The sequence below is a fragment of the Ictalurus punctatus genome, chromosome 15 (assembly GCF_001660625.3).
Source record: "Ictalurus punctatus breed USDA103 chromosome 15, Coco_2.0, whole genome shotgun sequence".
NCBI lineage: Eukaryota > Metazoa > Chordata > Actinopteri > Siluriformes > Ictaluridae > Ictalurus > Ictalurus punctatus.
Window position 1 is genome coordinate 18,549,194 of NC_030430.2, and position 27,336 is coordinate 18,576,529.

The 27,336-nt window shown below is 38.6% G+C and overlaps 2 protein-coding genes across 12 annotated transcripts; both read left to right on the forward strand.

The window, feature by feature from the left end:
* The first annotated feature begins 3,522 nt into the window (after positions 1 to 3,522).
* myt1a (myelin transcription factor 1a) lies at positions 3,523 to 19,672 on the forward strand. 9 transcript variants are annotated; one of them, XM_017486436.3, is made up of 23 exons: positions 3,523 to 3,620; positions 9,181 to 9,272; positions 9,904 to 9,958; positions 10,128 to 10,158; positions 10,283 to 10,345; positions 10,448 to 10,686; positions 10,786 to 11,787; positions 12,560 to 12,694; positions 12,834 to 12,924; positions 13,033 to 13,155; positions 13,284 to 13,498; positions 13,650 to 13,858; positions 14,002 to 14,226; positions 14,398 to 14,552; positions 14,658 to 14,720; positions 15,112 to 15,180; positions 15,562 to 15,624; positions 15,880 to 15,963; positions 16,337 to 16,558; positions 16,870 to 16,961; positions 17,051 to 17,154; positions 17,476 to 17,619; positions 18,258 to 19,672. In XM_017486436.3, exons 1-23 carry the CDS (start codon positions 3,596 to 3,598, stop codon positions 18,399 to 18,401), a joined length of 3,645 nt encoding a protein of 1,214 aa, XP_017341925.1. In that variant the 5' UTR covers positions 3,523 to 3,595; the 3' UTR covers positions 18,402 to 19,672. The 9 variants fall into 9 exon arrangements, with proteins under 9 accessions (XP_017341925.1, XP_017341926.1, XP_017341927.1 ...); XM_017486437.3 differs by having other exon boundaries at positions 18,261 to 19,672; XM_017486438.3 differs by having other exon boundaries at positions 12,563 to 12,694.
* Positions 19,673 to 20,444: 772 nt separating this feature from the next.
* pcmtd2a (protein-L-isoaspartate (D-aspartate) O-methyltransferase domain containing 2a) lies at positions 20,445 to 25,759 on the forward strand. Of its 3 annotated transcripts, XM_017487515.2 has the most exons (8): positions 20,445 to 20,676; positions 21,109 to 21,194; positions 21,277 to 21,484; positions 22,424 to 22,735; positions 23,182 to 23,284; positions 23,398 to 23,569; positions 24,462 to 24,585; positions 25,022 to 25,759. In XM_017487515.2, the coding sequence occupies exons 4-8, from the start codon at positions 22,429 to 22,431 to the stop codon at positions 25,441 to 25,443; spliced, it is 1,128 nt and encodes a 375-aa protein (XP_017343004.1). In that variant the 5' UTR covers positions 20,445 to 20,676; positions 21,109 to 21,194; positions 21,277 to 21,484; positions 22,424 to 22,428; the 3' UTR covers positions 25,444 to 25,759. The 3 variants fall into 3 exon arrangements, with proteins under 3 accessions (XP_017343004.1, XP_017343003.1, XP_053542481.1); XM_017487514.2 differs by lacking the exons at positions 21,109 to 21,194; positions 21,277 to 21,484; XM_053686506.1 differs by lacking the exons at positions 21,109 to 21,194; positions 21,277 to 21,484 and having other exon boundaries at positions 24,686 to 25,159.
* Positions 25,760 to 27,336: the final 1,577 nt, after the last annotated feature.

Sequence of the window (27,336 nt, forward strand, 5' to 3'; positions counted from 1 at the left end):
AATTATAATCTTTTCATTACAACAGAAAGCAAACTATGCAACATACTTCTACAGTGTACTTCTACAGTGAAGTACATTGAAGTAGACTTTTTGTTGGCGTGAATATGACGACATTTACTACCATTAGCACTTCTGGAAACTTTAAGTTTACCGAGGCTGGCGTTGTTTCTTTCATTATTGGAGCTATTATTTATATATATTATTTATATAACATATTGGTGGAATTTTTTCACAAATTTTCTCATTTTCCTTGTGTTTTAAGTCATTAAACTTTTTTTTTAAAACATTTAATGAAATTACAATTTAAAAAATTCCATTTTACAGATTTATAAAAAGGTGGCAAGTACACAGAAGTCTGTGATGAAGTCTGAGAATAAATCAGAAAACACCAGCTGCTCAGTTTGAGTTCAGTGACTGGAGAGTCTGATAACAAAAGCAAATAAGATGCACACACGTTTATGTGCTTCGCTAGAGTAAGAGTTACAGTCTTGTCACTATTTGAATGTGTAACTATTTTAATAGTGTGTATTTGTTGAACATTCATGCTGTTTGATGCATCAAATGAAATTGCTCTGATTTATACTAAACTAATAAAATAACTAGCCTGTTGATTTATCTGATTACTTTAGAAACATTTTGGAAACATATAGTCGATTTTAAAATTTGAGCATGGACATATTACTCTTCAGTAGAGACATGTTTTGTTTGTGTCTCTGCCGCATGGAGCTAATTCTTCATCTCTGCAGTTACATGTGTAGAAACAAAGAAGTCTGAAAAGGGCAGCTGTACGCAGACCCACACCCTCACACCTTCATTTCCAAAACTCTTTTTTAAACCAGGCTCTGAAAGCTTTGTAGACTTTTTGCAGGCCTGGTGTCCACTAAGTGTGGATGCCTTAATAAGCGCCCCCTGGCTCTTTCCATGTTTCAGTCCCCCTCCAGCCCTCTCTCACTATGGCAACAGCAGGAAGGGGGGTATGCTGGCATCATTATCAGCAGGGCCATCTGTCATGGGGAGCTGAGAGTTTAGCTCATGGACTGGGGATACCTCAGTACCTCAGCACATATGCCTCTGCAATGGGCTAATGGAGGGAGGGAGAGAGAGAGAGAACACAGATTAAGACTGTGAGAAAAAGAGAGTGACTGAATATCCAGTAATATTGCTTTCAATGGAAATCTTGTTGAATGCTTGATTGGTTGATTAACTGGCTGATCAAGACATCTTTTGAAGTGAGGACTGTCATGACAGAAAAGGAGAAATGTTGTCCACTTCTACTTTTTTTATTATTAACCGGTGTGACTGTGATCATTTGCAGTAGAGTAAGAGTAAAATGCAGTTCCTTTGTGTTAGTTTGATGTTCACGGTTTATGTAGTGCTACATACACATGAGTATATAAATGAATAATCCATCACTGTTTTTTTTTAACCAATTTTCAAACTAGTATAAAAAGTTGTATGTAGACATGAATATACACAAATTTTACATGAATTTAAGAATTTCTTAGTACGTATAAGGTGTGAGCCCTGCTTTAATGACAATGTGCACTCGAGCTGACACAGACTCTATGAGTTTGTGCAACATCTTAATATCCATGTTAGATCAAATCCACTGCACTTTAAAACTGGATAAGTTCATTTAACTCAAAAAATTTGAGGAAACTAATTACCTCAAAATTTTTAAGTTGATAAATCAATTTCTTTAAGCCAAATACACTTAAATATAACAAAAATTAATTTTAAATTACAAAGTTTGAGTTAAATTGTTGTTATATTTAAGTGTATTTGGCTTATATATATGTGTGTGTGTGTGTGTGTGTGTGTGTGTGTACATATGTGTGTGTATATATGTATGTATGTATGTATGTACAAATATATACATACATATATACATTGTATATATACAAATATACTTATGTACAATATTTTAGTTTCAGTATATAAATCAACTTATATTGACATAAAGTACAGTCCCATCTGAAAGTATTGGAACAGCAAGGCCAATTCTTTTGTTTTTGCTATACACGTGGGTTTGAGCTCAGAACCTCAGCTTTCATTTGTGGATGGATTGAACAACTTAGAACATTTCACCTTTGGTGGCAGACCACCCAGGTTTTAGGTGAGCAAAAGTATTGGAACAGACAGACATAAAGTAAATGAAAGTAATTAACACTTAATGTTTGGTTGGAAATCCCTTGCTTGCAGTAACTGCATCAAGCCTGTGACTCAGTGACATAACCAAATTGTTGGATTCTTCTTTTGTGATGCTTTTCCTGGCTTTTCCCCAGGCTCTTATAGTTGTTGTTTGTTTTAGGTGGGGTTTCTCCCTTCAGTCTCTCTTCAGGAGGTGAAATGCGTGCTCGATTGGGTTAAGGTCTGGTGATTGTCTTGGCCACTCTAAAACCTTCCACTTTTTCCCCTGATAAAGTCTTTTGTTGAGTTGGCAGTGTGTTTTGGCTCATTGTCTTAATACATGATGAATTTCTTCCTAATTAATTTAATCCTAATTAACACACATGATGTTTCTGAAGACTTCTGAATTAATTCTGCTGCTACCATCATGAGTTACATCATCAATAAAGATTAGTGAGCCTGTTCCAGAAGCAGTCACATAAGGCCAAGCCATGACACTACCTTCACCATGCTTGACCGATGAGCTTGCATGTTTTGGATCATGTGCAGACACTTTGTTTCTCCCCACTTTGGCCTTTCCATCAGTTTGGTAGAGGTTAATCTTGATATCAGAACTTTTGTGTCTCATCTCTGTATTTCTTTGCGAATTCCAATTTGGCTTTCCAATTCTTACTGCTGATGCATGGTTTGCATCTTGTGGTATGGCCTCTATATTTTTGCTCTCAAAGTCTTCTTGGAATGGTGGATAGTGATACCTTCACCCCTGCCCTGTGGAAGTCTGTTGTTTCGGGGTTTTTCTTCACAGCTTTCCGCAATGTAATTTTTTTAAAAAAATAATAAACAATAAATAAACAATTGGCCTTTCTGTTCCAATATTTTTGAAAGGGAACTGTATATTCTGTATACCAGTTCAAATTAAAATTTTAAGTTTTAAAAAATTTTAATATGAAAGCTGTTTCTTTTCATCATAAGTAATCATAGTTTGTTATTTATTATTATTATTGTTGTTGTTGTTGTTGTTGTTGTTTTTATGATGATGATGATGAGGAGGAGGATGATGATGATGAAAGGTAGGCCTATACTCTTCTGGAAACTGAATAAAGAACACTGGTGAAACTTTACACAAAAGTTTTCTCCACAACTATTCGGTGTGAGTTGGGACAGATGAATAGAGAAGTGGTTCCCCTTTGCCGTATATCTGCTTTTGAACAGAGCCAGCCTGCACTCTTTTGTTTTCACTTTCAATGGTCTTTGTTTGCTTGTTCGAGGAGCGCTCGTGCTCAGGATTATTCTGATTGGCTCTCCTCTAGGACACCGATGACGCAGGCAGGATCTGATTGGTTGGCACGAAGAAGTCTGTCCCACTCCGGCAAGTTATTCTCCAAGTTATACTTTGTCTCTGGAAGCAAAGTTGAATGAGTTTGAAAGCTGCGAGAGTCTGAGGAGCAGCCGAATCACAGCCAAGATGAAGCTGTGTAAAACATTTCTCGGTGAGTAGACTGTTATTTTTATTTAATTTTGTTTTACTTCTGCGTTTACCCTAACCCATGCGCTTCCGGGTATTTAACAATGCTTTGGTGTGATTTGACAGAAATGTTTTGGACTGTGTGGTCATTGTGTGATTCCTTAAACACTACACAGAAGTACTAGTAATAATAATTTGAAAAATATACATATATGTAAACTAGTTTGCTACGTCAAAATAGACTGATGTTTTTGGAAATAAAAGTGTCTGGTTGTGCCTTTATGGTTTTCTTATGGTGAGCCACATCAACAGTGTAAACAATAGATTGATATTATAATAGTTTATAGCGTCGTAGTGACATTTTTAAAGATACCCTGCCTATAAATATTTATGTTTCGTATATATATATATATATATATATATATATATATATATATATATATATATATATATATATATATATATATATATATATTCAGTTATCTTCATCTTTATGCTGCAGGACAGAATCTTACTTTCATAAAACTTTCACAACACATATGGCCGTCCAGACAGTTCACAAACAAAGGGAACTTTTGTTCCCAGAAGGGATTTTGTGTCTCAACTCTGTGGGGACTTCAGGACACTGCTGTATAGACCCGTTAAAAAGTTTGTATGAGGGAGGGACTTAGATCAGTCCATCTGTCCATGGTGTGTGTGTGTGTGTGGGGGGGGGTGCAGGGCTATGGGCTCCTTATTCGCTCAGCTGGCACGTATGTAATATTTATACACGGTGCCTGGCCCTGAAAAACAGACCGCGAAGTTAATTGTATGCTGGAGCAAACACGGCTGTCCATCTGTAGCAAGGTTTAGGATGAGACCGGGTTCAACAAAGTTCCAGCTGGTAACCGAAGAACTTTGGCCTGATTAAATATGCAGAAACATGCTGAAGAGGGTTTGTTTTTTTTTTGTTGTTTTTTTGTCACAAGACCGGTACTTTCCCCTAAAACTTTTTATTTATTTATTTATTTATAATTTATTTTTATAAAGTTGTTGTAACTCAGTTCGCATCCAACAGATTTATATCCCATATAAACACTCTTAAGTGTGCAGTAATATATGCATTACATTTTTGGACATTTTCTTGTGGTTTCATTCTCTGTTTTAATTTTCTTTTACTCCTTTCTGACCCTCTAATGAGCAGTCAGAATATGCTCACACCCGGAAGCATGCAGTCCTTTTAGAGAGATAATATTATTATACCATGCAAAACAGGAACTAGTAGGTCTAATTATAGAGTACAACGTACAAGCATCAAAGGGCATCATAATATATTCAAATAACAAACATTAAATGACATTTTGCAAAAATATATTGCAGTGTACTTCCCTGTCGCTGTAATCTATTTCACATAGTTCGTATTGCTGAATCGAGGCCTGCTGTAAATAAAATGTATCACTGCGCATGATAAAGTAGTTCCAGCCCGTGTCCCTGATCATCTTTTTTTAAAGGTCGTAAATTCTTCACAAAAGAAATTCTTCTCAAAATTATACACATTCAACACGGTGGTAGTGCGTCTAATCATCTGTCTTTAATTTGGTTAAAAATGATTATCGTTGATGGAAAATAAATAACTTTTTTTTCTCCCTGTCTGGAGTGAACAGTCGTCCAGTGTTGTGTAATATTCATATTCTCTGTGCACCATTAGAGGGAAAACAGTTCAGTCTCGGTTGTAATGATGCTTTGTGCTTCGGAGGAAGCTGCTGTGTGAAAGAGCTCCTGTCCAAGGTGCTGAAATAAGCTTGAGCTGTCTAGAGTGCTGAACTTTACAAAAATAGGCCAGCTCACTATTAAAAATATGACCAAGTGCACAATGCTTTATAATCGTGGCTCTGTAAACATGGGAGAATGATGTGTGTATGATTATTTGTATCATTGTGGATCAGATCGTAATGTAGAAATGTCGCGTGCGTCCTTTTTACCTTTTAGATCAGGTCAGAGAGATGAGTTTATATGAGATGTGTTTATGTTTAAGGTTTGTGTGTATACGCGTGTTTGTGTGTCTGTGTGTGTGTGTGTGTTTATTGGGGGGGGGGGGGGTATGATAGAGCCCACCCCCTCCTGTATTGTACATTTTACTATGATGATGTCACAGCATTGGGTAGAGGAGGGGTGAACAATGGGCCTGTGAGCTAAAGGTAAGTTCATATTATTCTCGCCGTCAAACGTTAAATAGAAATGTTTTGACGCCTATGGGGTAATATTCAAACGTCAAAATTGGATATACACGACTAAAATCCTAATATGAAGAGGTTTCGCACGCGTCCCGGTCGGATTATTTACGGTTTCTAACGGTCAAGGCTTCTATGAAAAGGCGAAGCGGAACAGCACTGAAGTTACAGCTACAAAGAGCAAAAGGCCGCTTGTATCTCATCGTCGGAAGCAGAGCCAAGCTTGGGGTAATGTCCTAGCACGATGCGGTTTATTGATGCTGGTTGCAAAAATGGTTGGGTTTTCAGTCGGTTAATCTGCTGCCTATCCGTCGCGCTCGGTTGTTGTCGTCTAATGGACGCCGGCTCTGTAATCTTTTAAAGAGACATGTTTCGACCTGGTTTTCTTCTTCCTCGATTTCATTCCTCATTTTATTTTTTTTAAGGAGGAGGCTGGAGTACAGTAATATATTTGGGCTAAATAGAAAATACCGGGATATACTATAATACCAACTTTCTATGGGCTATATAGCCTACATATAAAATGTTTAGGCTAATTAGATAGGATGCAAAAGGTGTAATTAGATAGGATATGTTACTCGTGTGTGGTTATTATGTGTCGGAGAAGCCAGATTGTTGGTTTGTTGTGTGCTACTTTCAGAGAAACGGGCCTGAAATAGGCTACTGTCAGTGAATTTGTCCATGACGTGAGCAATGCTAGTTTAAAGTTGAAGGCATCTCTGACAACACAACCAGGTGAAGTTTGTTCAGCGTCGACGGACTTAGTAATATATCTTTAATGTGATTTATGTAACAATATAGAAATGTAGGAGAACGACGAACAAAGAAGTTTAGAGTGATTTCCAGTTGTTTTTGAATTCTGCCAGAACTTAACCGACTTAAGGGCATTTTACCACTCAGAACGTTTACATGATGTGTTTTATTTATTTTTTTTTAGTTATTATTCCCAGTTGTTAGAGCTGTATTGTATTCTGAATTATATAATAGATCTTGATTTTCCTTAGAGCTCCTCGCTCCTATTTATAGCCTATCTAGCGCTTGTAAATAAACATATTTCGCTGTTGACAGCCTGCATCATGAACATGGGTGTGTTACAAAATGCTCTTTGTGGCTGTGTGTTTATAAAGTAGTTATTACCAGGTTCGTGTTTCCATTAGGATACTTGCTTATCTCTATCATGTAGGCTTGGTGTAGGCCTAATGGACTGGATTTGTTTTTTTTTGTTTTTTTTTTTGTTTTTTTCCTGCTCGGATGATGTAAGTAATTCAAAGGCGTGGGCTGCGTCCATTAGCCTACTCTACTGAAGGCGTACCATTTTAGTTTATTATCTTATGATACTATGGTGTTTTGTTTTCTGTAGAACACAAGCTCGTGAACCATTTTTGCAAGTCTGTGCATTTGCATCATATCGCCAGCTTTTACATTTCTTTGTCAGACTACGACATGACAAAAATAATATAGAGGAAAAACACCGAAGTATTGCTCAGTTGTTTTGTCTAGTGCATTTAACTGAACCGGAAGTGGCCTGTAGTTGTATGAAGCTTTTGTGTCTTATGGATAATCCCCTGTAAATGTTTTTTGTAAGTCATAGGCGCATAACATATCCCACTTGGAGACTCTTATGAGCCGTGAGAAATAATTCAAAAAGTTTAAAGGACAAACAGTGTGTGTGTGTGTGTGTGTGTGTGTGTGTGTGTGTGTGTGTGTAATGGAGGCAAATTTCTCTGGGGACACCCCCCACCCTCCTTCATGAGAGCACCAGGTGCCAGCAGAAACCAAATCGGAGTGCTACGTAATAATGGCCGAATGGAACAGCTGGCTCGCGCTCGCAGAGCTGTTCATTCACAACACAGAACCAGCTCCATTCAGGAGTGCGCGTGCACTACATGTTCCACCACCCGCAGAGGCCACGCCCACCCCAGTAACAACCCGGAAGAGTCCTGAACGGTGGCTCTAATGTACTAGTTTGATATAGACGATTTTTAAATGATGCATAACTGTCGAGTGTGTTCCCACTGAGAAATACGCACAAATGTAACTTAGTAGAAAACACTGAGACATTTTTCACACCACACTCTGAGAGATATCTTTTGCATAGCATGCATGTTTAACAATTACTTTCCAACATACTATTAAGAAGTAGACTAGGTGATAGTAGCCTATGCAATCTGAGACCCAGCTAAAGTGTGTGATATATCAAATAAATATGAAGTCATCACACACATGAGAGTGTCCGTAATTATTCTATTGTTGCATAATCTCAGACATCTTCAATTCAATTTCAATTCAATTTTATTTGTATGGCGCTTTTTACAATAGACATTGTCTCAAAGCAGCTTTACAGAAATATCAACACGGTATACAGATATTAAAGGTGTGAATTTATCCCAACTGAGCAAGCCACTGAGTGGCGACGGTGGCAAGGAAAAACTCCCTAAGATGTTTTAAGAGGAAGAAACCTTGAGAAGAACCCGACTCAGAAGGGAACCCATCCTCATCTGGGTAACATCTTGAGTGTAGTTCTAATTTTGAGATTGTTTTAGGAGTAAAAGTAATTCATAAATATTGAATGGGGTTCATCATACAATAAATGAATAAAATGCTTCTTCTTATATTAGTACATCAAAAATCTCAACTTTGTATTCACAATTTTTTTGTTGATACTTGGGATACGTGGGTTTTATTTATGATATTTTGACCACATTCATTGTCCAGCAGTTCCAATTTCAGTTCTCAGAGTCTTCCTTTTTGCTGAACCCAACAATCAAGATCCCCAAAATGTACTGGAACTGTAGTGCTAGATGTTGAATAGACAAATCATGCAGCCTTTCAGGGGCTATCCAAGGAGCGGATAGGAAAATAATCGCCTCTAGTCACAAATGCACACACACACACACACATACACACTGACTCGTGCTTACTGAAGAAACTCATAGAAGTTGACCATTCAAAAATATTTGCCAAAGTTTTTCCTACTTTTGCATATTGGTTTGAACGATAAGCTGTGATTGATTGTTTCACCTGCTGTTTTGTAAAGATGAGTTTATGATTGTGCTGTCATTGGTTTGTCGCATGGCACTGCTCAGCTAGCTGTAAATAGCAACATAGCAACAAATAGTTTACATCACATTTTATACATTTATAACCAGGTCTAATGCAACACATTAAGCAAAAAAACAAAACATGTGTACAAGTCTACTAATCATCAGTTTTACATGCTACATTTGATTGTCAAATATTATATATAATATTTATAAAATAATATAAAAGACTGTTCTGTATATATTTTGCTATATAAAACATACTGTACATTATAATTGGTTGAGTAAATACTATTCAATGTGCCACAATATCTTTCCTCTGCTCATCCTGTAGAGAATGAGTTCCACGGGCAGCTGCTGAGTCAGAGGTGGACAAAAGGGGATCGGATCAGCAGCTGGGCGAGCAAGAGGAGCAAAAGAATCAAAGTGAGATATAGATACATTTTCATTATGAGTATGTGGGTGTGGATGTTCTGTTTATACCCCCAGTATAGAACTGCTTCCTTTTCATTTCCTATAATGAGAGCTATCATGCAGTGAATAACCTTGAGTTATTCTTCTTCTTACCCCTTCAGTATTAAGTGCTACAACTTCATTGTAATCTGATATTTTCTAACCCATAATGGCTTTGCACTGTTCTCTCCATTTCAAATTATTATTATTCCATTTTGCTCTTTTTTCTTCCAAATCATTGCTTTCCTTGTGCCCTGAATATTTCTTTCTTATATTTTCTCTCCCACATCCTCTCACTAATCCTCTTGCTAGGTCATGTTATGCATCTCAAAGGAACTCATTGGAAGTGTATTATTGATTTTTGCTGTTTCACTGAGTTTAAAGGATACAATGAGCCACTCTAGTTACTTTAGCATCTCACTGCTCAGCGAACATGAGATATTTCACTGAAGGAGGAAAAAATAGAGATCCTGTCATAAGAAATTTTGTTCTAAATGTAGAAGTAATAACAAATGACACAGAGAACGAGACAGTGAAATTAGAGCAAAAAATGATAATAAACTGAGAAATTAAGTGCAAATGTTTGTATTTTCATGTACTCTAGATGAGCCAAGACACAGAGGAGAAAAGGACACGGACCCGCTCCAAAGGCATCAGAGGTGAGGCTAGTTCACTATATGTAACGTGATGCTGGAAACCAAAGACATATCTTCGATCTGTCTGGCCTATATATGTGAAACCCACGATATATGCATGTGATGTGATATATGTGCTAATGTTTTTAGTAATAAAATATGAGGAATGTCTTTTCTGTTTTCTCTTTTTTAGTTCCTCTTGAGCTAGTGGGACAAGAATACAGGTGTTTTGGTTCTTCTTTTTATAACTTGCAGGTTTCATGTTATTCTATACCAATTTTATATAGATTAAAAATACTGAATGCATATTATCATTAAACAAACAATTACATTTTTCTATACCTTTAGTTGTCCGACTCCAGGATGTGATGGTTTGGGTCATGTCAGTGGAAAATATGCTCGACACAGAAGGTACCATTAAATGAAATGTTGAGCCTTTGACAATGTCAAATTAAGTTGATACAATCGACTTTCATACTAATGACTGTTGTTGTTTTTCTGTTCATCCTATAGTGTATTGGGTTGCCCATTAGCAAAAAAAAGGAAACTCCAGGAAGCAGAAGAGAACCAGTCAGTCTCTAAGAAGAGGCCGAATCCCCTGAAGCTGGCAATGGATGATGGGTTCAATGCAGACAGTGATACAAACAGTGAAACTGAACCAAAGGATGAAGCAGTAGAGTCTGACGAAGACACAGCAGAGAAAGAGGAAGAGCCTAAGAAGAAGGATCATACATCAGACCTGCCATTGCCAGGTAGGAAATACGATCATTAGGTTTTGCCAGTTAGTTAATCATAGTGTGATTATAATTCCCTCAGTCTTCATATATCTAATCATACACTTGTTTCTACAGAAGTCATTTCACAAGAGGAACCTGAAGATAAAAACACAGAAGTCAAAGACATTTCTATTCCAGCACCTGAAGAGGAGTCTAAAAAAGAACACCTTGAGCCTGAAGCGACTCCCATCCAACAAGTGACTGTGGAGACTGAAAGCGATGAGGGCCTTCAAGTTGCTGCAGAGATCCAGGCCGGAGAAGAGGAGGAGGGAGATGGAGCAGAAGAGATGACAGAAGAAGAAAGAATGACTCAGCAGCTAAAAGCCACTGATGACTCTGAGCAGATATCAGAAGAAGATGGTGAGGAAGAAGAAGAAAATGATGAGGAACATGAGACCCAGTGCTCAAGTCAGAAGAACAATTCAGACCACCAGTACTTCAGTGGAGACTTCAACAAAGTCCAGGCCAAAGAAACCGATGAGAAATTGAATGATCAGGAAGATGATATTGATGAAATGGAAGAAGAGGAGGAGGAGGAGGAGGAGGAGGAAGAGGAGCAGGAACAGGTAGAGCCCAGACCCTCTCCCAGCACTGTAGCCACCAGCTTCTCAGCTCAGGTATCAGAACCAGATGCCATGATGAATAGTGGTGAGAAACCAGACACTCATTTAAGTGAGGATGAGGAAGAAGAGGAAGAATATGAAGAGGAGCAAGAAGATGCATCTAACAAAGCCTCACCCACAGTGGTCATAGAGTTGCAATCTGATGATGAGGAAGAGGTTGAGGAGGAAGAAGAGGATGATGGTGAGGATGAAGGGGAAGAAGAGGTAGATGAAGCAGAAGATGAGGAAATGGACAGTGTGTCTCACAGGTCAGAAGTGACGGATGAGTCTGAGACATATGACATGACACGGGGAAATCTGGGGCTGCTAGAGCAGGCCATCGCACTGAAGGCTGAGCAGACAGCACGCAGTTCTGAGGAGAGTCGCTCTCCAGAGCAGCAGAGCTACCACAGTGCAGATGAGAGGAGCAGCAAGATGGCTGAAAACACACCACGCAGGGGATACTATGGTAAAGGTACAGTCAGCACACATCATGGTCTTTATCCATGGCTGGGAGTTCAAAAATTGGCCATTCTCTCCAAGTCAAACGATGACATTACTTGTTCAACTGTCAATCAGAACAATGCTAGCCAGTTGTTAGCATCTGTATGCTGAAGAGGGTAGTTAGTGCTTTCCTCCAAGTGTGTTCAGCTGCCTTGTGACATAGCTTGAGCTGCACTTTGAAACGATGCAGTGCCTTGCCCTGTCTTGGAGGAAGCACATGCTATCCTTTACCTTTCCTGGTTGGAAGCTAGTGTATGATAAGGAACAGTTAGCAAGTGGATGGAAATTGGCACAATTGGTAAAAATCCCATCATTATAAGTACTCCATTATTGCTACATTGCACAGAGCATGCAAGATTTCAGGACTCCCAGATGTACATATCTTACTCTGATAAGGCCAGGGGTAGCTTTGTGGATAAGGGTTTGTGCTAGTGGCCTGAAGGATACGAATTCAAATCCTACAGTTGTCATACTGTACCACACTATTCAGGCCTTGAGAAAAACTCTAGAGGCATTGAGGCACACAATAGCCGACTCTGAGCTAAGACTCAAACTTTCTTCTAGTTGCGCTATGTGAATTGCTGAAGCATTCCAGAAACACATTCAGCATTTTCAAGTCATGGAGCTAAAACTGTTACTTTCTACAGCATTGCTTTTAAATTATTCAAATAGTACTTTTGAACAAGAGACCTTGATGTACGTTTGTGCTCTGCTCTTTCCTTCCTGCACCACTTTCATCATAGAAGGGTCCAGATCAGAGAAGAAGGAAGTAAAGTGTCCAACACCAGGATGTGATGGGACAGGTCATGTGACTGGACTGTACCCTCACCATCGAAGCCTTTCTGGGTGCCCACATAAGGACAGGGTACCACCTGAAAGTATGTACAGTAACAAATACACACTCTATTAAGTATTACTAATATGAATATACCTATTATTATATTGTTGAATCTATTGTGTACCTCTTCTGTTAGATTGATTTCATACTGACCATAACATATTTTTTCATCTGCTTAGTCTTGGCCATGCATGAGAATGTGCTGAAATGTCCAACACCTGGGTGCAATGGCCAAGGCCATGTCAACAGCAATCGTAACACACATCGCAGGTACTATTCCTCAGTCTGTCGGTCAATATTATCAGTGAATAGTTGGTCAACTTGCATCAACAATCCTAATAAACAGTATTATTTACATTCAAATTGTTCTATTTTCAGTTTATCCGGCTGCCCAATTGCTGCTGCAGGGAAACACTCAAAGAATTATGAGAAGCCATCTCAGACCCAGGCTTCAGTCAGTGAGCAAGCTGTTGGCGGCTCTAATTCAGACAGAGTACTCAGGTAAGCTGTCTGCTCAACATTGATCTCTTCTGTATACCATCTTAAGATGTAGATCATAAAATGAATTAAGAAAAGGGGGAATTTTCAAGTGTTTTGGTTAAAATTTGTTTTTATCATCTCTTCTATAGACCCATGTGTTTTGTGAAGCAGTTGGAGATTCCTCAGTATGGTAGCTACAGGCCTAATGTGGGACCGGCCACTCCACGAGCCAACCTGGCAAAGGAGTTAGAGAAGTACTCCAAGGTGTCCTTTGACTATGCAAGCTTTGATGTGCAGGTGTTTGGGAAGCGCATGCTTGCCCCAAAGATGCCTGCCAGTGAAACCTCACCTAAAGCCTTCAAATGTAAGTTTACTTTACCACTTTAGCCAGTTTCACTGAAGAAGTGACCTCAGCATGTCATGACATCCAATAGCATCTAACAATGTAGTTAATCATAGTAGTTTTTTTTCACAGTAGATTTTATGTATATTCATGTCACTGTATTGATTCACAGCAAAACAATTCCCTGAAGCTTCCTCCCCGAACCAGAACTTATCTGGAGGCTACACCAAGAGCAGCTCTTCCTCCACGTCCAGCGGATATGATTATACCCATGATGCCGAGGCTGCACACATGGCTGCCACTGCCATCCTTAACTTGTCCACACGCTGCTGGGAAAGGCCAGAGAACCTCAGCACCAAACATCAGGAACAGACCAGCAAAGTATGGAGCCACACCTCAACTCTTAACAACCACAATAGTTGGAACTAGCAGTGCATAAACTGGAGTACACTGTGGTCCTCTAAGATGCTGTCAAATTTGGCCATTTTCATAGATTTCATTTACGTTGGTTGAATTTTCCACAGGATTTGGATATTGAGGTTGATGAGAATGGCACCTTGGACCTCAGCATGAAGAAACCCAAAAGAGAGGGTGTGAGGTCACCTGACCCTTCTTCCTCATCATCATCTTCCTCACAACAGCATGGAGTCACCTCACCTCATTCAGGCCACGCCTACAAAATAGAAGAGTGGGAGGGGCCAATAGACTACACCAAGACCACCCGACAGAAGGAGGAGGAGCCTGAGGAGGTTATTGTTCTTCCATTTACTATTAACTACTAATAATAATAGATGTCAGTAGTAGTCAGTAGTACAAATTATAATAGTCAAATACTCTGAACTTTATAGCGAGTTGGTCCTACTGAACCAACTTTAAGCTTTATCTAATTTATTCATTGTGACCCATGTTTTGACTTGCAGGTGGATTACGCCACTCAGTCTTATGCTTCTTCTGATGGAGAGGATGATGATGTAACACAAGAGGGTCTGGAGGACAGGAAGTACCCTGGTGAGGTCACCACTTCCAGCTTTAAGGTTAAGCTCCCATCCAAGGACAACAAAAAAGAGCTCCTGCTGTAAGTGTCCTCTTTACAGTCAGCAAAATAAAAGTAACATAGAACGGGATGGGACTGAAATCGTTAACTTCTACTGAACCATACACCATGTTTAACTTTGTCTAGATGTCCCACCCCAGGATGTGATGGCAGTGGTCATATAACAGGAAACTATGCATCTCATCGCAGGTATAACCCAAACTATACGGTAGCTCTGGTGCTCACTAATCCTATGCCTATTCTCAGGAAAGCATGCCATTCTCTCTCACCCTAACGCTGTACTAAACCTTTCCCATCTCTGTCTGTGGCACATGTGAGCAACATAAATAAATGCATCAATAGCATGCATTTTCTGTTTACTCTGGCTATTACTACTTATACAATAATACTATACAAAACAGCAACATCGGTTATGACCATTCGTTGAAGAGCAGAAGCAAACCTAATCATACTCCCATTCGTTGAAGAGCAGAAGCAAACCTAATCATACTCCCAGAATTATACCAAATCTTCCTTTTCTATCTTACACAATTTCTCTTTTGTCTTGTCTTTCTTCTTCTGCTCTGCATTATTCTTCCAGTCTCTCTGGGTGTCCTCTTGCTGATAAAAGTCTTCGGACCCTCATGGCTGCCCACACTGGTGAACTCAAGTATGTCTATGCTGATCTTCCCTCTAATGAGTCCTTGCACGTTGCTTTTACTGCTTAACTGTACTGTAAACTGCTGTTTCTACTGAATTCTTTAATGCAATCTAAGAATGAAGGCACTGTGCATTAATACCATTTCTTGTGCACTGACAACAACCTCAACACTTCTCAGTTATGCTTGTCACTGTTTCTGGTCACTGGTACTTCTACAAAAAGTGCACTCTAAAGAACGCTGGCGTCCCTTAAACTACACTAATATAAAAAGTTTCATGCAGAAAGAATAACACTGAATAATCATGATTATTCAGAACTGTTCAGTTAAGTGCTTCTCTATCAGATAAGGCTGTTATGACTGCATTGACCTATAAACTCTCTGACCTCCAGATGTCCCACTCCAGGCTGTGATGGATCAGGACACATCACTGGAAACTATGCTTCACACAGGAGGTACATCACTTTTATTAGTCTGTCAGGAGTCTACCGCAAACGGTCTACGCAGAAGAGAATCAGAGAAGCCTTGTGGAAAATGTCGTTTTCAATATCAGAGGCAATATACCCTGCTACATTAGTTTCTAATACTATAATGTAATATTCACATCCATACTGTGTGCTGTCAGCAGGAAGCTTTCAAGCACCATTCAGACAAAATCCAGTTAGAGCAAAATGCAAATCTGGTATTAACATTGAGCATGGTTTTCACAGTTTGTCTGGCTGTCCTCGTGCAAAGAAGGGAGGAGTGAAAACAACCCCCACCAAGGACGACAAGGAAGATTCAGAGTTGATCAAGTAAGTCCCTTTAGTGAAAAGCAATCACATCATCTTAATGTTACACCATCAGCACTCTTCAACACTTACGTTTTATCAAGCGTCAATGCCATGGTGCGTGAGCGTGATTCAATCTGAGACTGCTGAGGTTCTAGTTATTTTGATAGTTATTTTAAGGTACTGAGCCATAATGTTTTGAGCCTCAATAAAGTCAAAGCAGATACAAGTTTTCGACTGTATGTAGTATATTGTATGTTTATAACATTAACAAAAGGGGGGAGGGGGACATCAGACAAAACCTTAGCAAAATCTCTCTGTGTTAATGTTAGATGCACCATGCAGTTCATGATGTTTGATTTCTGAGGAATTCATTAGTGTAAATATCTTTGTTCAGGTGCCCAGTTCCTGGCTGTGATAGTCTGGGTCATATCAGTGGGAAGTACGCCACTCATCGCAGTGCCTATGGGTGTCCGCTGGCAGCACGCAGACAGAAGGAGGGCCTGATGAACGGCACACCTTTCTCCTGGAAGTCCTTTAAGACAGAGGGCCCTACCTGCCCCACTCCAGGGTGTGACGGCTCAGGCCACGCCAACGGCAGCTTCCTCACTCACCGCAGGTACAGTGCATGAGTCTAATAAACTGTTTTGTGCAAGTCATCATAGGTAGTGATACATACTATGAGGATAAAAAGTATATTAGCAAATATATAAATAGAAGTAATATAAAAAATATAAGTAAATCTTAACAGCAGAATGGGATTTGTCGAATTACATTAGTAGCTTGCACTCTAGATCCAAAGCACGTCATATCACCACAGTGAGTCATATCAACAGTATTGAGACTACGGAATGTTAAGGGGGTTTTAGTCCTGTTCTAATGAAAACGGAAGTATTATGTAACTGTATTTTTCCACTTATATTCCCACAGCTTGTCAGGTTGTCCAAGAGCTTCTGCTAACAAGAAAAGAGCAAGGTTCCCCGGGGATGACTACATCAGCAAGAAATTCAGGGCAAGCGATGGTAAGGCATGAGGACCAATCATTTTGGGATAGGTGTTATTTTTAGTGATCCATCCTGCAAATTTCCTAACGTGCAACGTCTTTTCTCAGTTCTTGATAATGATGAAGACATAAAGCAGCTGAACAAAGAGATCTGTGAGCTCAATGAGTCAAACTCGGAGATGGAGGCAGACATGGCCAACCTACACACGCAGGTCAGTCCGTACTGACTGAAGTCAGTAACTAAGCTCTTCTTATATTTGCACGTGCAGTTGTCTACCTAAGCAAACACATTCAATAGCATGAATTTAAGGAATTGCTTTTAAAGGATAAAAATAAGGCATTTATGAACAATAATATTGAATCAGTACACCACGGGATGTTCAGTTGTTGAATTTGAAAAATGAGACAATCTTATAATTCTTTTAATCAATGGGAATTCATGTAAATGTGGTTCATATAAATTAGTTTTTTAAAAACGATTTTTTAAAGAAAATTGTCCACATAGACTTATGGCTTTGGATGCACTCTTGTAGATCTCGTCAATGGAGAAGAATCTGAAGAACATGGAGGAGGAAAATAAACTAATTGAAGAGAAAAATGAAGCTCTGTTCATGGAGTTGTCTGGCCTGAGCCAGGCTCTTATTCGTAGTTTGGCCAACATACGCCTCCCGCAGATGGTGAGTAAACTAGACATCCATAGTACAACATGATGTGTCATCCCAAACACACTGCATACAAAGCAGAGATTCTCCATGTTGTTCACCACCTACTTTATCTAAACTCTGTCAATTACCACTCAAAATATTTGTTTATTAGACAATTAGGTACCTGTAAAGAGGTGTGTCACTGCATTCTGACACACTATTTAATGATAGCATAGTCTGCTTTCAGTGTTGTCTCTTGACATCACTGACTAATGACTAATTGTGAAGCACAATTAGTGTTTAAAAGCCAGGAAATTTTCAAACATTGAGTAGAAAGATGAAGTCCAACAGATTAGTGGCAACATGATGAAAATGCATGTCCCTTGACATTAAACGGACAATAAGAGCAGCTCTGCTTCTTTCATCAGGTGTCAGCCTAGTCACACAGAATCATGGTTAATGTTCTCCATCTCCCTGCTAGTAACCTGAAAAAATGCACATTACACACCTCAGAGAATGCTTGTACGTCCGTTGCCACCCAGATTGGATTTACCCAATGCAGTAAAATGCAAGAACACAAATAAACTCTGTATACACTAATTTAGCATTATACAGGAAAGGAATAAGACTGAGGAGGGGTAACTCTTTGTAATTGTTCCTTTTATCTTTAGCAGGAGCCGATCAGTGAACAGAACTTCGATACCTATGTGGACACTCTGACCCACATGTTCAGCAACAAAGAGTGCTATCAGAACCCTGCAAACCGAGCCCTGCTCGAATCCATCAACCAGGCTGTCAAAGGCATTGAGGTGTAAACACCAGCTGGGATCGAACACACAGCAGGAAAGAGCATGAACACCATGAGAACACCAGAACACACTGTGGCTTGTAAAACAGACCAACAATATTTGCGCACTGTTAAAGGACATTCAGGTTTTGTATGTGATGATGAAGAGCACAGCGAGGCCCTGTGCAGTTTAAAGAGATGGACCAAATTTGAAAATCCAATCTTGCTGCTGTACCAGTTCAACATGACCCAAAAAGTCAGTTGTGCACAGTGCTTAAGTGGGTTTTTTTTTTTTTGGAGATCACCTCTTATTAGTGACCAGCTCACACCTGTCCCAGTCTGCCTTTCTTACTCTTCTCAGCGAATGGAAGTTGTCATGAACAAGCTGCCAGAGTGTGTGTGTGTGTGTGTGTGTGTGTGTGTGTGTGTGTGTGTGGGTACATATATGTGTGCGGTTGACATTTAATGTCTGCAGGTACTTTTAGGATTCCTGGCATCCCCTTTATGGATCACGATTAGGCTGCAGCACTGCTGTTGTTTGTATGATGTGTGATGATGTTGTCTCATATTTGGTGGAAACTGGTTCCTGTCTCATTTAGAAATGGTCATAGTATTTGAAAAACATAGATATTGCACTTCCATAATAGTTTGTAGTTTTGTTATCTTATTGTTATTGTTATTACTATTTAATTAGATCATTGATATGTTTAATTTATTATTTATTCATGCTTGGGTGATTATTTGGTTTATTTATTTGTCATTGTCTATTTAAGAGCTTATTTATTTTACAACCACAAAATTCTATAAGCAGCTTTTTAACAGTCAATATAAGGAGAAAAGTTGCCCTCTTGTGTTAAGAGGCAATATTTAAAAATAATAATAATAATAAAAAATCCACTGCAAGTGTTTTATAAACCTTCGTATTTATTTCAAAGACAGAGATTTTTAATCTCTTTTTTAAGTGCAAATATTTTTTATCAATTTTTATATTATTTTCTAATATTCTCTTTTATTTAATGACTTTTGTTTTCCATAAAAGTATTTTGACATCCTCCACAGTGAAGTGGGTTGGACAGATACGGTATGATGTATTTATTATTATTATTATTATTATTATTATTATTACTATTATTATTATTATTATTATTATTATTATTATTATTATTATTATTTATGTAATATTTAAGTACAAATTGAATGGCGCTCTTGTTGCAATATTTATTTTGTAAATGTATCTGTGTTAGTGACTGCTGCATATTGATAGACTTTTGTTCATCTGTTGGTGATATAATAAAAGGAAATTCTATCACCTACATCACGTGATCAAACACGCATTTGTTCTTGGGAATGCAAAAAGGTAACAGAAATATGTGGAGTTATTGTGGTTGTAGCATGATTGCTCAGTTATTTTTGCTGACCTCTGCTGGCTGAACAATGAAACTACTGTTGAAGCTATTCCTCTACATTATTTTCTAAGTATGCATGATTCCCTACATGAACGCTACTAATTTTCCTCCTTTTCCTCCTCTTGCTCCTTTTTTTATCAAGCAAAAGGACACATTTGAATGTTAATCTTTCACAGTCATGGCGATGGAGAGTTATTTCAAACATGAAAATGTCTGAATGATGCCCAAACCTATGAGGTTATAGTTTGTAGGCAACTACATCTTTATGTTTCAACTGAGACAACGCGATTATGAGCCGACTCTGTTATGAACCGAGTCTGTCATGAGCCGATTCTCAGTGAGTTGATAAATATACGCAACTGTCTTTGGTGTATCAAGTGTTAATCTGTATACAAAACCAAGCAAATAGGCCTAAGCAAAAATATATATATACACACACACACACACACACACACATTGTGTATTGCTCTGGCAGCTATGGGTTTATAAAATATGTGTGTGTGTGTGTGTGTGTGTGTGTGTGTGTGTGTGTGTGTGTATATAAATTTATATATATATATATATATATATATATATATATATATATATATATATATATATATATATATATATATATATATATAAAAACCCATATTTTTGTGTGTGACGTCACGCAGTCAGCTGCTCAGTGTTTACATCCAGAACTGTGGCCGCTTTGTGCTGAAGGTTTCTGGATGAAGACGACAGGCTTATAAAACATGCACAGCTTTAACAAAACACCAACACGCGAGATAAATTAAGCGTAAAGCATTACGTCGGTGATTGTGCTGTTTCTAACGAGACTGGAGATTACAGCACAGAGCACATTACCTGCGAAACAGCCTTCATTCCATCCAGACCGACTGCTTACAGCTGGAGGTGAGCCGAACATGTATCATCGTGTTTTTTTTATTAACCAGATGGAATCCATATTGTCATCATCTGCTGGACTGAAATATTTTATTGCACACCTACGAATTCTAATCTCAACAACATGGACATGGGCATTTCCAAACAACGTGCATATTAACAGATGTGTTTTTGTTTAATGTGTCACTAATTTGCAACTTTAATTTGGCTACATCCGAAAACGCACACATGCCGTACTAATCACTATGAATCCCATAGCACAGTTACCATAGTTACCGCAGATGGCCTTCCAGGTTAATATACTACTTAGTACAGTTGTGTGATGTTTTGAACGTAGCCTTTAAACGCACACTAATAGTGTGAGCTCTGATGGTGCAGCTTTGTTTTGAGCATTTTGTAGGAGGATTGGTGGGAATCTTTCTCAGAGGTGCACTTTTTCAGGTAGAGTCTCCTGAGAAATTTAGGAGTTCCTGCTTTCCAGCGACACCATGTGAAAGATCTGGGAAACTGCAAAGTTCTTCTTTTAAGTTGGGTGAAATGGTTCATTCATTCATTTATTCATTCGTTTATCCACCCATCCATTTTCCATAACTGCTTTATACTGGTCAGGGGCGCGGTGGATCAGGAGCCTCTCCGGAGAGCGCAAGGCACGGGAATACACCCTGGATGGGTCCATCATAGGGCACAAAGTGCACAACCTTTCACACCTATGGACAGTTGGGAGTCGCCAATCCATCGACCAGTAGGAGGGAAATCGAAAAAACCCAGAGGAAACCAACAAGGACACAAGGAGGACACACAAAACCCCACACAGACAGTAACCCAAGCCAGAAAATTTCTGATTTATTTTATTTAGTATTTAAATGCACAGTCAGGTTTTCATTTCATTGCAAGTTATATACGTTATATAACAATGTATGTGACAAATAAAAATCTTGGAGCTGTGAGGCTTTTGTGCCACCCTGAGTGAAATGACGGTGAAAAATAGATGTCATAGTATATTAATAAAACACAGGCTGTCTGTAACCAATATGGTGCCCTACTCCCTATTGTTTTTACATTTTTTTAAACAAATTTCAAAGTACATTATGGGTCCTCTGGATCTCCTACATTCTTATGAAAAAGGGTTCTGGATAGTCAATGATTCTGACCTTGTATGGGGGTTCTATTTGGAAACTTTCTGTTGTATGGGTCTACATAGAAACTTTAAAGGTTCACCCAGTGGGGCAAACCAAAGAACTTTACAGAAAGTTCACAGTAGAGACTGGATAAAAGGGTACTACAAGACTTCTTTGTTGGTTAATACTTTTAACTTTTCAATGGTTCTATTTGGAATCTTTTCTAAAAAGGGAGACTCTCTGTTGTAAGGTTATACATACTGTAAGAACTTTACAGTAGGGGTGTCCAATATTATCTAGAAAGGGTTGGTGTAGGTGTAGGTTTTCATTCCAACCAAGCAGAAGCCACACTTGATAATCTATTGAAAGCCAAGCTCAACTGATTAAACAGGTGGAATCAAGTGTGGCTCTTGCTTGATTGGAATGAAAACCTGCACCCACACCTGCGCTTTGCAGATAAAATAGGACACCCCTGCTTTAATGGCTCTCTCAGAGGAACAAAGTGAATAACCTTTTAGTAGCTAGATGGAGCCTTCTATGATTGTCTGTGTTCGTATCATTTAGATGTCCTGCATCACTGAGTTTCAGTACCAACATGACATCCACATGTTGGTTCCTAACCCTGTGTTCTTCCTCAGCAACAATGGGAGGTGCAGTAAGTGCAGGAGAGGACAATGATGAGTTGATTGACAACCTGAAAGAGGCCCAGTACATTCGTTCAGACCTGGTGGAGTGTGCTTTCAGGGCCATCGACCGAGCCGACTACTACTTAGATGAGTTCCGTGACAGTGCTTATAAGGACTTGGCCTGGAGACATGGCAATATCCACCTGTCTGCACCGTGCATCTACTCTGAGGTGATGGAGGCTTTGGACCTACAGCCTGGCCTGTCCTTCCTCAACCTGGGAAGTGGAACAGGCTATCTCAGCACCATGGTGGGCCTCATACTGGGTAAGTGTGAGATGTATGAAAAGGAATGAACAAGTGGCCTTAACAATTTGGTATTTAGTGTCCATTTCCAAATGAGGTTGCCTGTCACGTGGGGTAGAGGAAGGTGTGAAAATGTTGCATTATCTTATCATCATGTCTAGTGTAAAAAGTAAGAGTGTAGTACATACAATGTCTTATTTACTTGTAGTGACAGTAAGTTAATCCTCATGACAGACTGGAATTTCTTTTCTTTTCTTTGGGTACTGGAACATCTCTGTGGTTACTCCTGCACACTAAAGCACACATCGTGGTTGTTGTGTCATGGTAATCTATATGTAAAATAATACCATATTTAAAATAACAGATTCTTGAAAGACACAACAGTAGAGGTGGTTACATGATTTGTGAAACTGAATGATATTTTCCTGGATTCTCTTCATGTTTACTGACGATGTTAAACTGTCTAGGTTCATTTGGTGTAAATCATGGTGTTGAACTCCATGCTGATGTCATTGAGTATGCTTATCAGAAGCTGGACTGCTTTATCAAGACGAGTGACAGCTTTGACAAGTCAGTATCCATGTGTTTGTTAAAATTTTTATAGTTTATTATTACAAATAAGATAAAGTAGAACGTGGGTTATAGTATTATGCTAACTGACTATATCATATGGCGTGCATCAGGTTTGAGTTCTGTGAGCCATCATTTGTAGTGGGCAACTGTCTGGAGATCGCCCCAGAGAGCCGACAGTATGACAGAGTGTACTGTGGAGCAGGGGTTCAAAGGGAGCATGAGGACTTCATGAAGAACCTGCTAAAGGTTGGGGGTATTTTGGTGCTCCCCTTGGAAGAAAAGGTGAGGTATCTATCCTGTGGTTATCATTATTTCTACACCCATTAGAAGAAAACCTACACTGTTAAAAGAATCTCAACTGTAGTTCAGTTTGTCCCTCTGTATGGAGAACCCATCGTAGATAGTCTGTAGATATTTTTTAAACCTTTTTTTTTTTTTTTTTTTTACATTATATAAGTAGACATACACTCACTGTGTCAGGTGCACTGCTCATTCAATTTCAGTGTTAGAAGTGGAAGTCAAGTTCTCTGTTTTATTTAAATTCGTAATTAAATACGGGGTCCTTCAGTTTGTCCCTGTGGGGTGAACTCTTGAAGGTTGTATAAAGAACCCTATGACAGTGTTTTTTACTTTCAGAAAGAAAGAAAAAACAATTACAATGTTGAACCTCTTTATGAAGCAAGAACCATTAACCATCCAAAGAGGCCTTGAGGAAAGAGTGTAGTGACATGATGAAAATGGAGGTGATGTAAACATTGTAAACTTACTGGATCCATATCTTATTATGCCACACTCTTTTAAAAAAAACTTAAATATTGAATTTTAAAGTGTTATTTACATTACAAATCATTACATTAATGGCATTTGGCAGACACCCTTATCCAGAGCGACTCACATTTGTCTCATTTATACATCTGAGCAGTTGAGTGTTAAGGGTCTTGCTCAAGGGCCTAACAGTGGCAGCTTGGCAGTACGGGGCTTTGAACTCATGACCTTCTGATCAGTACCCCAAAGTCTTAACCACTGAGCTACCACTGCTGGGTTGTAACTCTGGAGGGATCCGTAATTGTTCTATATTAGGTTTTAGTGTGAATATTGAGTATACACAATGTTCTCAGTAAATTTTTTAAATCTTTTAGTTGTTAATAAATCTTAAAGCAGTTTTGTCTTTCAGCTTACCAAAATTACTCGGACAGGGTACAACTCATGGGAGACAAAGAAGATCATTGCTGTGTCCTTTGCACCTCTTGTGCTTCCAAAACACAGAGAAAATGGCAAACCCAGAGCAGTACCACTACGTAAGTATACTACAGCAGTAATTCAGTGTATTTTATCTGACGATGCACTACTTGTTAAACACATTTCGAAATTAATATGAACTTTCTGATGTCTGGCTAGGTCTTTTTCAGTTACTATATTGTTTCATGGGTGGTAGAGTGACACAGTGATTAGTGTTGCCATGTCACAGCTCCAGGATCCCCTGTTGAAATCTAAACTACGGTTAGTGTCTGCATGGGTTTCCTCCCAAAAACATGCCAGAGGGTGGATTGGCTACTCTATATAGCCCCTAGGTGTGAATGTGTGCATGATGCCCTGGAATGGATTGGGGTCCCATCCAGGGTGCATTCCTGCTTTACACACAGCGTTCCTGAGATAGGCTCCGGACTTGCAGCCACCCTTACCAGGATAAAGTGGTTACTAAAGATGAATGATGTATTTTTTTATCTCGTGAAGCTGCCATGTTTGAAGTGCGAAGCCTCCAGGACTTGGCTCGCATTTCCATCCGTCAGACCCTGAAGAAATCTGTGTCTGGTCCGTGGCCTCTTCCCCAGAAGGTGGGATCCAGAGGCAGGTCTCGTCTGAAACAGAGACGTGAACAACGCGACTCCACCCTCCTGACCAACCACTATATGTTCATGAGTCGCCTGATCCCCAGAGCTATAGATGACAACAACAACCAGTCGGAGTCAGATGACGATGAGGACTGCAGGGGGGTTTGCGAACGAGTGGATGACGAGCTTGGAGAAAGTGAGGATGGAAGGAGGAAAGAGGCAGGTGTTACAGAGGCTCCTGTTAACTTCCTGAGGGAGATGATCCTCAGCCTGCCTCTCCCGGAGCCACTCAAGACATACCTTCTATATTACAGAGAGAAGTAGGCCATCAATTTACTGAATTGACTTATTACAGTTCATCCATAAACCATGTATAAGTCCTAAAATGTCCATCAGTTCCTCCTCACGCCTTGTTGGATGTAATGTGCACAAATTACATTTTTAATGGCTAAATAATAAGCATGATTAGCGGGAAGAAATAAACACTTTTTGGAATCAGTGAATCAGAGTCTTGAGTAGAGGTATAAACATCCTGTTTTACTGAAGTATTAAAGCCACAATCAGGAATCTGACAAACAATAAACCATGAAATGTGAACAGTATGTCAACTATACTGGTAATAAACTGTGTATGGAACTGGGATGGCCATCGCTACTGATTTTAATTTCCATGCATTTCCTTGAACATACAGTACAAAACAATGCAGACAATACAAGAAAAAATGAGGACTCAATAATATTTTGCAATTTATGCTATGCCATTAAATGGCCATCTTTATGATTCTGGTTTTCATGTGAATGAAATGAAGAAAAGAAAAATGGAGAGAGTTTTATTTCACTAATGGCATTGCACTAAATCAATCGGTAATTGCCTACTGAATCACAAAAATGATGTGCCATCATTTGGCTCTGCACATTATTGTTCACATCTCTTTTTTGCCCTCAGATTTTAGAGGGATATAAAGCAATCAGACAAAAAAAAAAAGTATGTTCTTAATAGAGTGTATGAAAATTAATTACTTTCAATGACATTTTAGAATATAAATGAAGGATAATTGAGTTTCATCATTTTTGCAGACCTCGATATTGCCCATTGTGTTTAGTTGTGTTTGTTTACACAAGAATGAATGTCACTAACATTTTAGCCATTCGTGCTGCTTTTGTCCTCTTGTCTGCTCTAGGGTTGTCAAATTTTTAAAAAAAATTCAACTACAAATATTCATCGAATTTAAGATAAATATGCACCTTTGTATGCAAAAACTATGCATTCGAATTTAAGATGTGTAGCAAGCATTAGCACCGTTTTTAATTAAAATGACATGCAAGATATTAATGCACTAACAAGGTTTTTCTAAGAAGAATAATCTAGAAAGAATACTTCTAGTGTTTAAAATAATCCAGGCATAGGGGATTGGCCCATTTAAGCTGCGTGAGCTGAAGCCGAACAACGAATGAACACCGGTAAACTGAAGCGCTTCACTAACAGGCTAATGACTCATCATATACACATGAGATTAATCACACATGTACACAACAGAAACGTAATATTACAACTTGCTTGTGCACAAAATGACGTGAACGTACAAGTGAACTTGAACTTACAGTGCCCTTCACTAATATTGGCACCCTTGGTAAATATGAGCAAAGAAGGCCGTGAAAAATTGTCTTTATTGTTTAACCTTTTGATCTTTTGTTAAAAAAAAAAAAAAAAAAAAAAAAACAAAAATACTCTGCTCTCATGGATAGCAAACACCACAGGTTTTTATATATAATATATATATATATATAATATATATATATATAATATATAATTAATATATATATATATATATATATATATATATATATATATATATATATATATATATAATATATAATTAATATATATATATATATATATATATATATATATATATAGGTGTGCAACAATTATTGGCACCCCTATAAATTCCTATGAGAAAAATATATTTGAAGTATATTCCCATTGATATTTTGCATTTCTTTAGTACACCTCAGTAACTAGGAACAGGAAATTGTTCAAGCATGACGTCCTGTGAAACAGGTGTATAAATATGAGCTAACACATAGGCCAAATTCCATTAGTCATTTATAACAATGAGTAAGGAATATAGCTGTGATGTGTGGCAAAAGGATGTTGAGCTTCACAAAATGGGAAGTGGTTATAAGAACAAGCACTGAAAATGCCCATTACCATCAT

Coding starts and splice junctions, on each gene's coding strand:
- myt1a (XM_017486436.3), top strand. CDS start 3,596: ATGAAGCTGTGTAAAACATTTCTCG. Junction 13,499..13,649: donor CTCACCTAAAGCCTTCAAAT/GTAAGTTTACTT, acceptor ATTGATTCACAG/CAAAACAATTCCCTGAAGCT. Junction 17,620..18,257: donor ACATACGCCTCCCGCAGATG/GTGAGTAAACTA, acceptor TTTTATCTTTAG/CAGGAGCCGATCAGTGAACA.
- pcmtd2a (XM_017487515.2), top strand. CDS start 22,429: ATGGGAGGTGCAGTAAGTGCAGGAGAGGACAATGATGAGTTGATTGAC. Junction 22,736..23,181: donor CATGGTGGGCCTCATACTGG/GTAAGTGTGAGA, acceptor TAAACTGTCTAG/GTTCATTTGGTGTAAATCAT. Junction 24,586..25,021: donor ACCCAGAGCAGTACCACTAC/GTAAGTATACTA, acceptor TATCTCGTGAAG/CTGCCATGTTTGAAGTGCGA.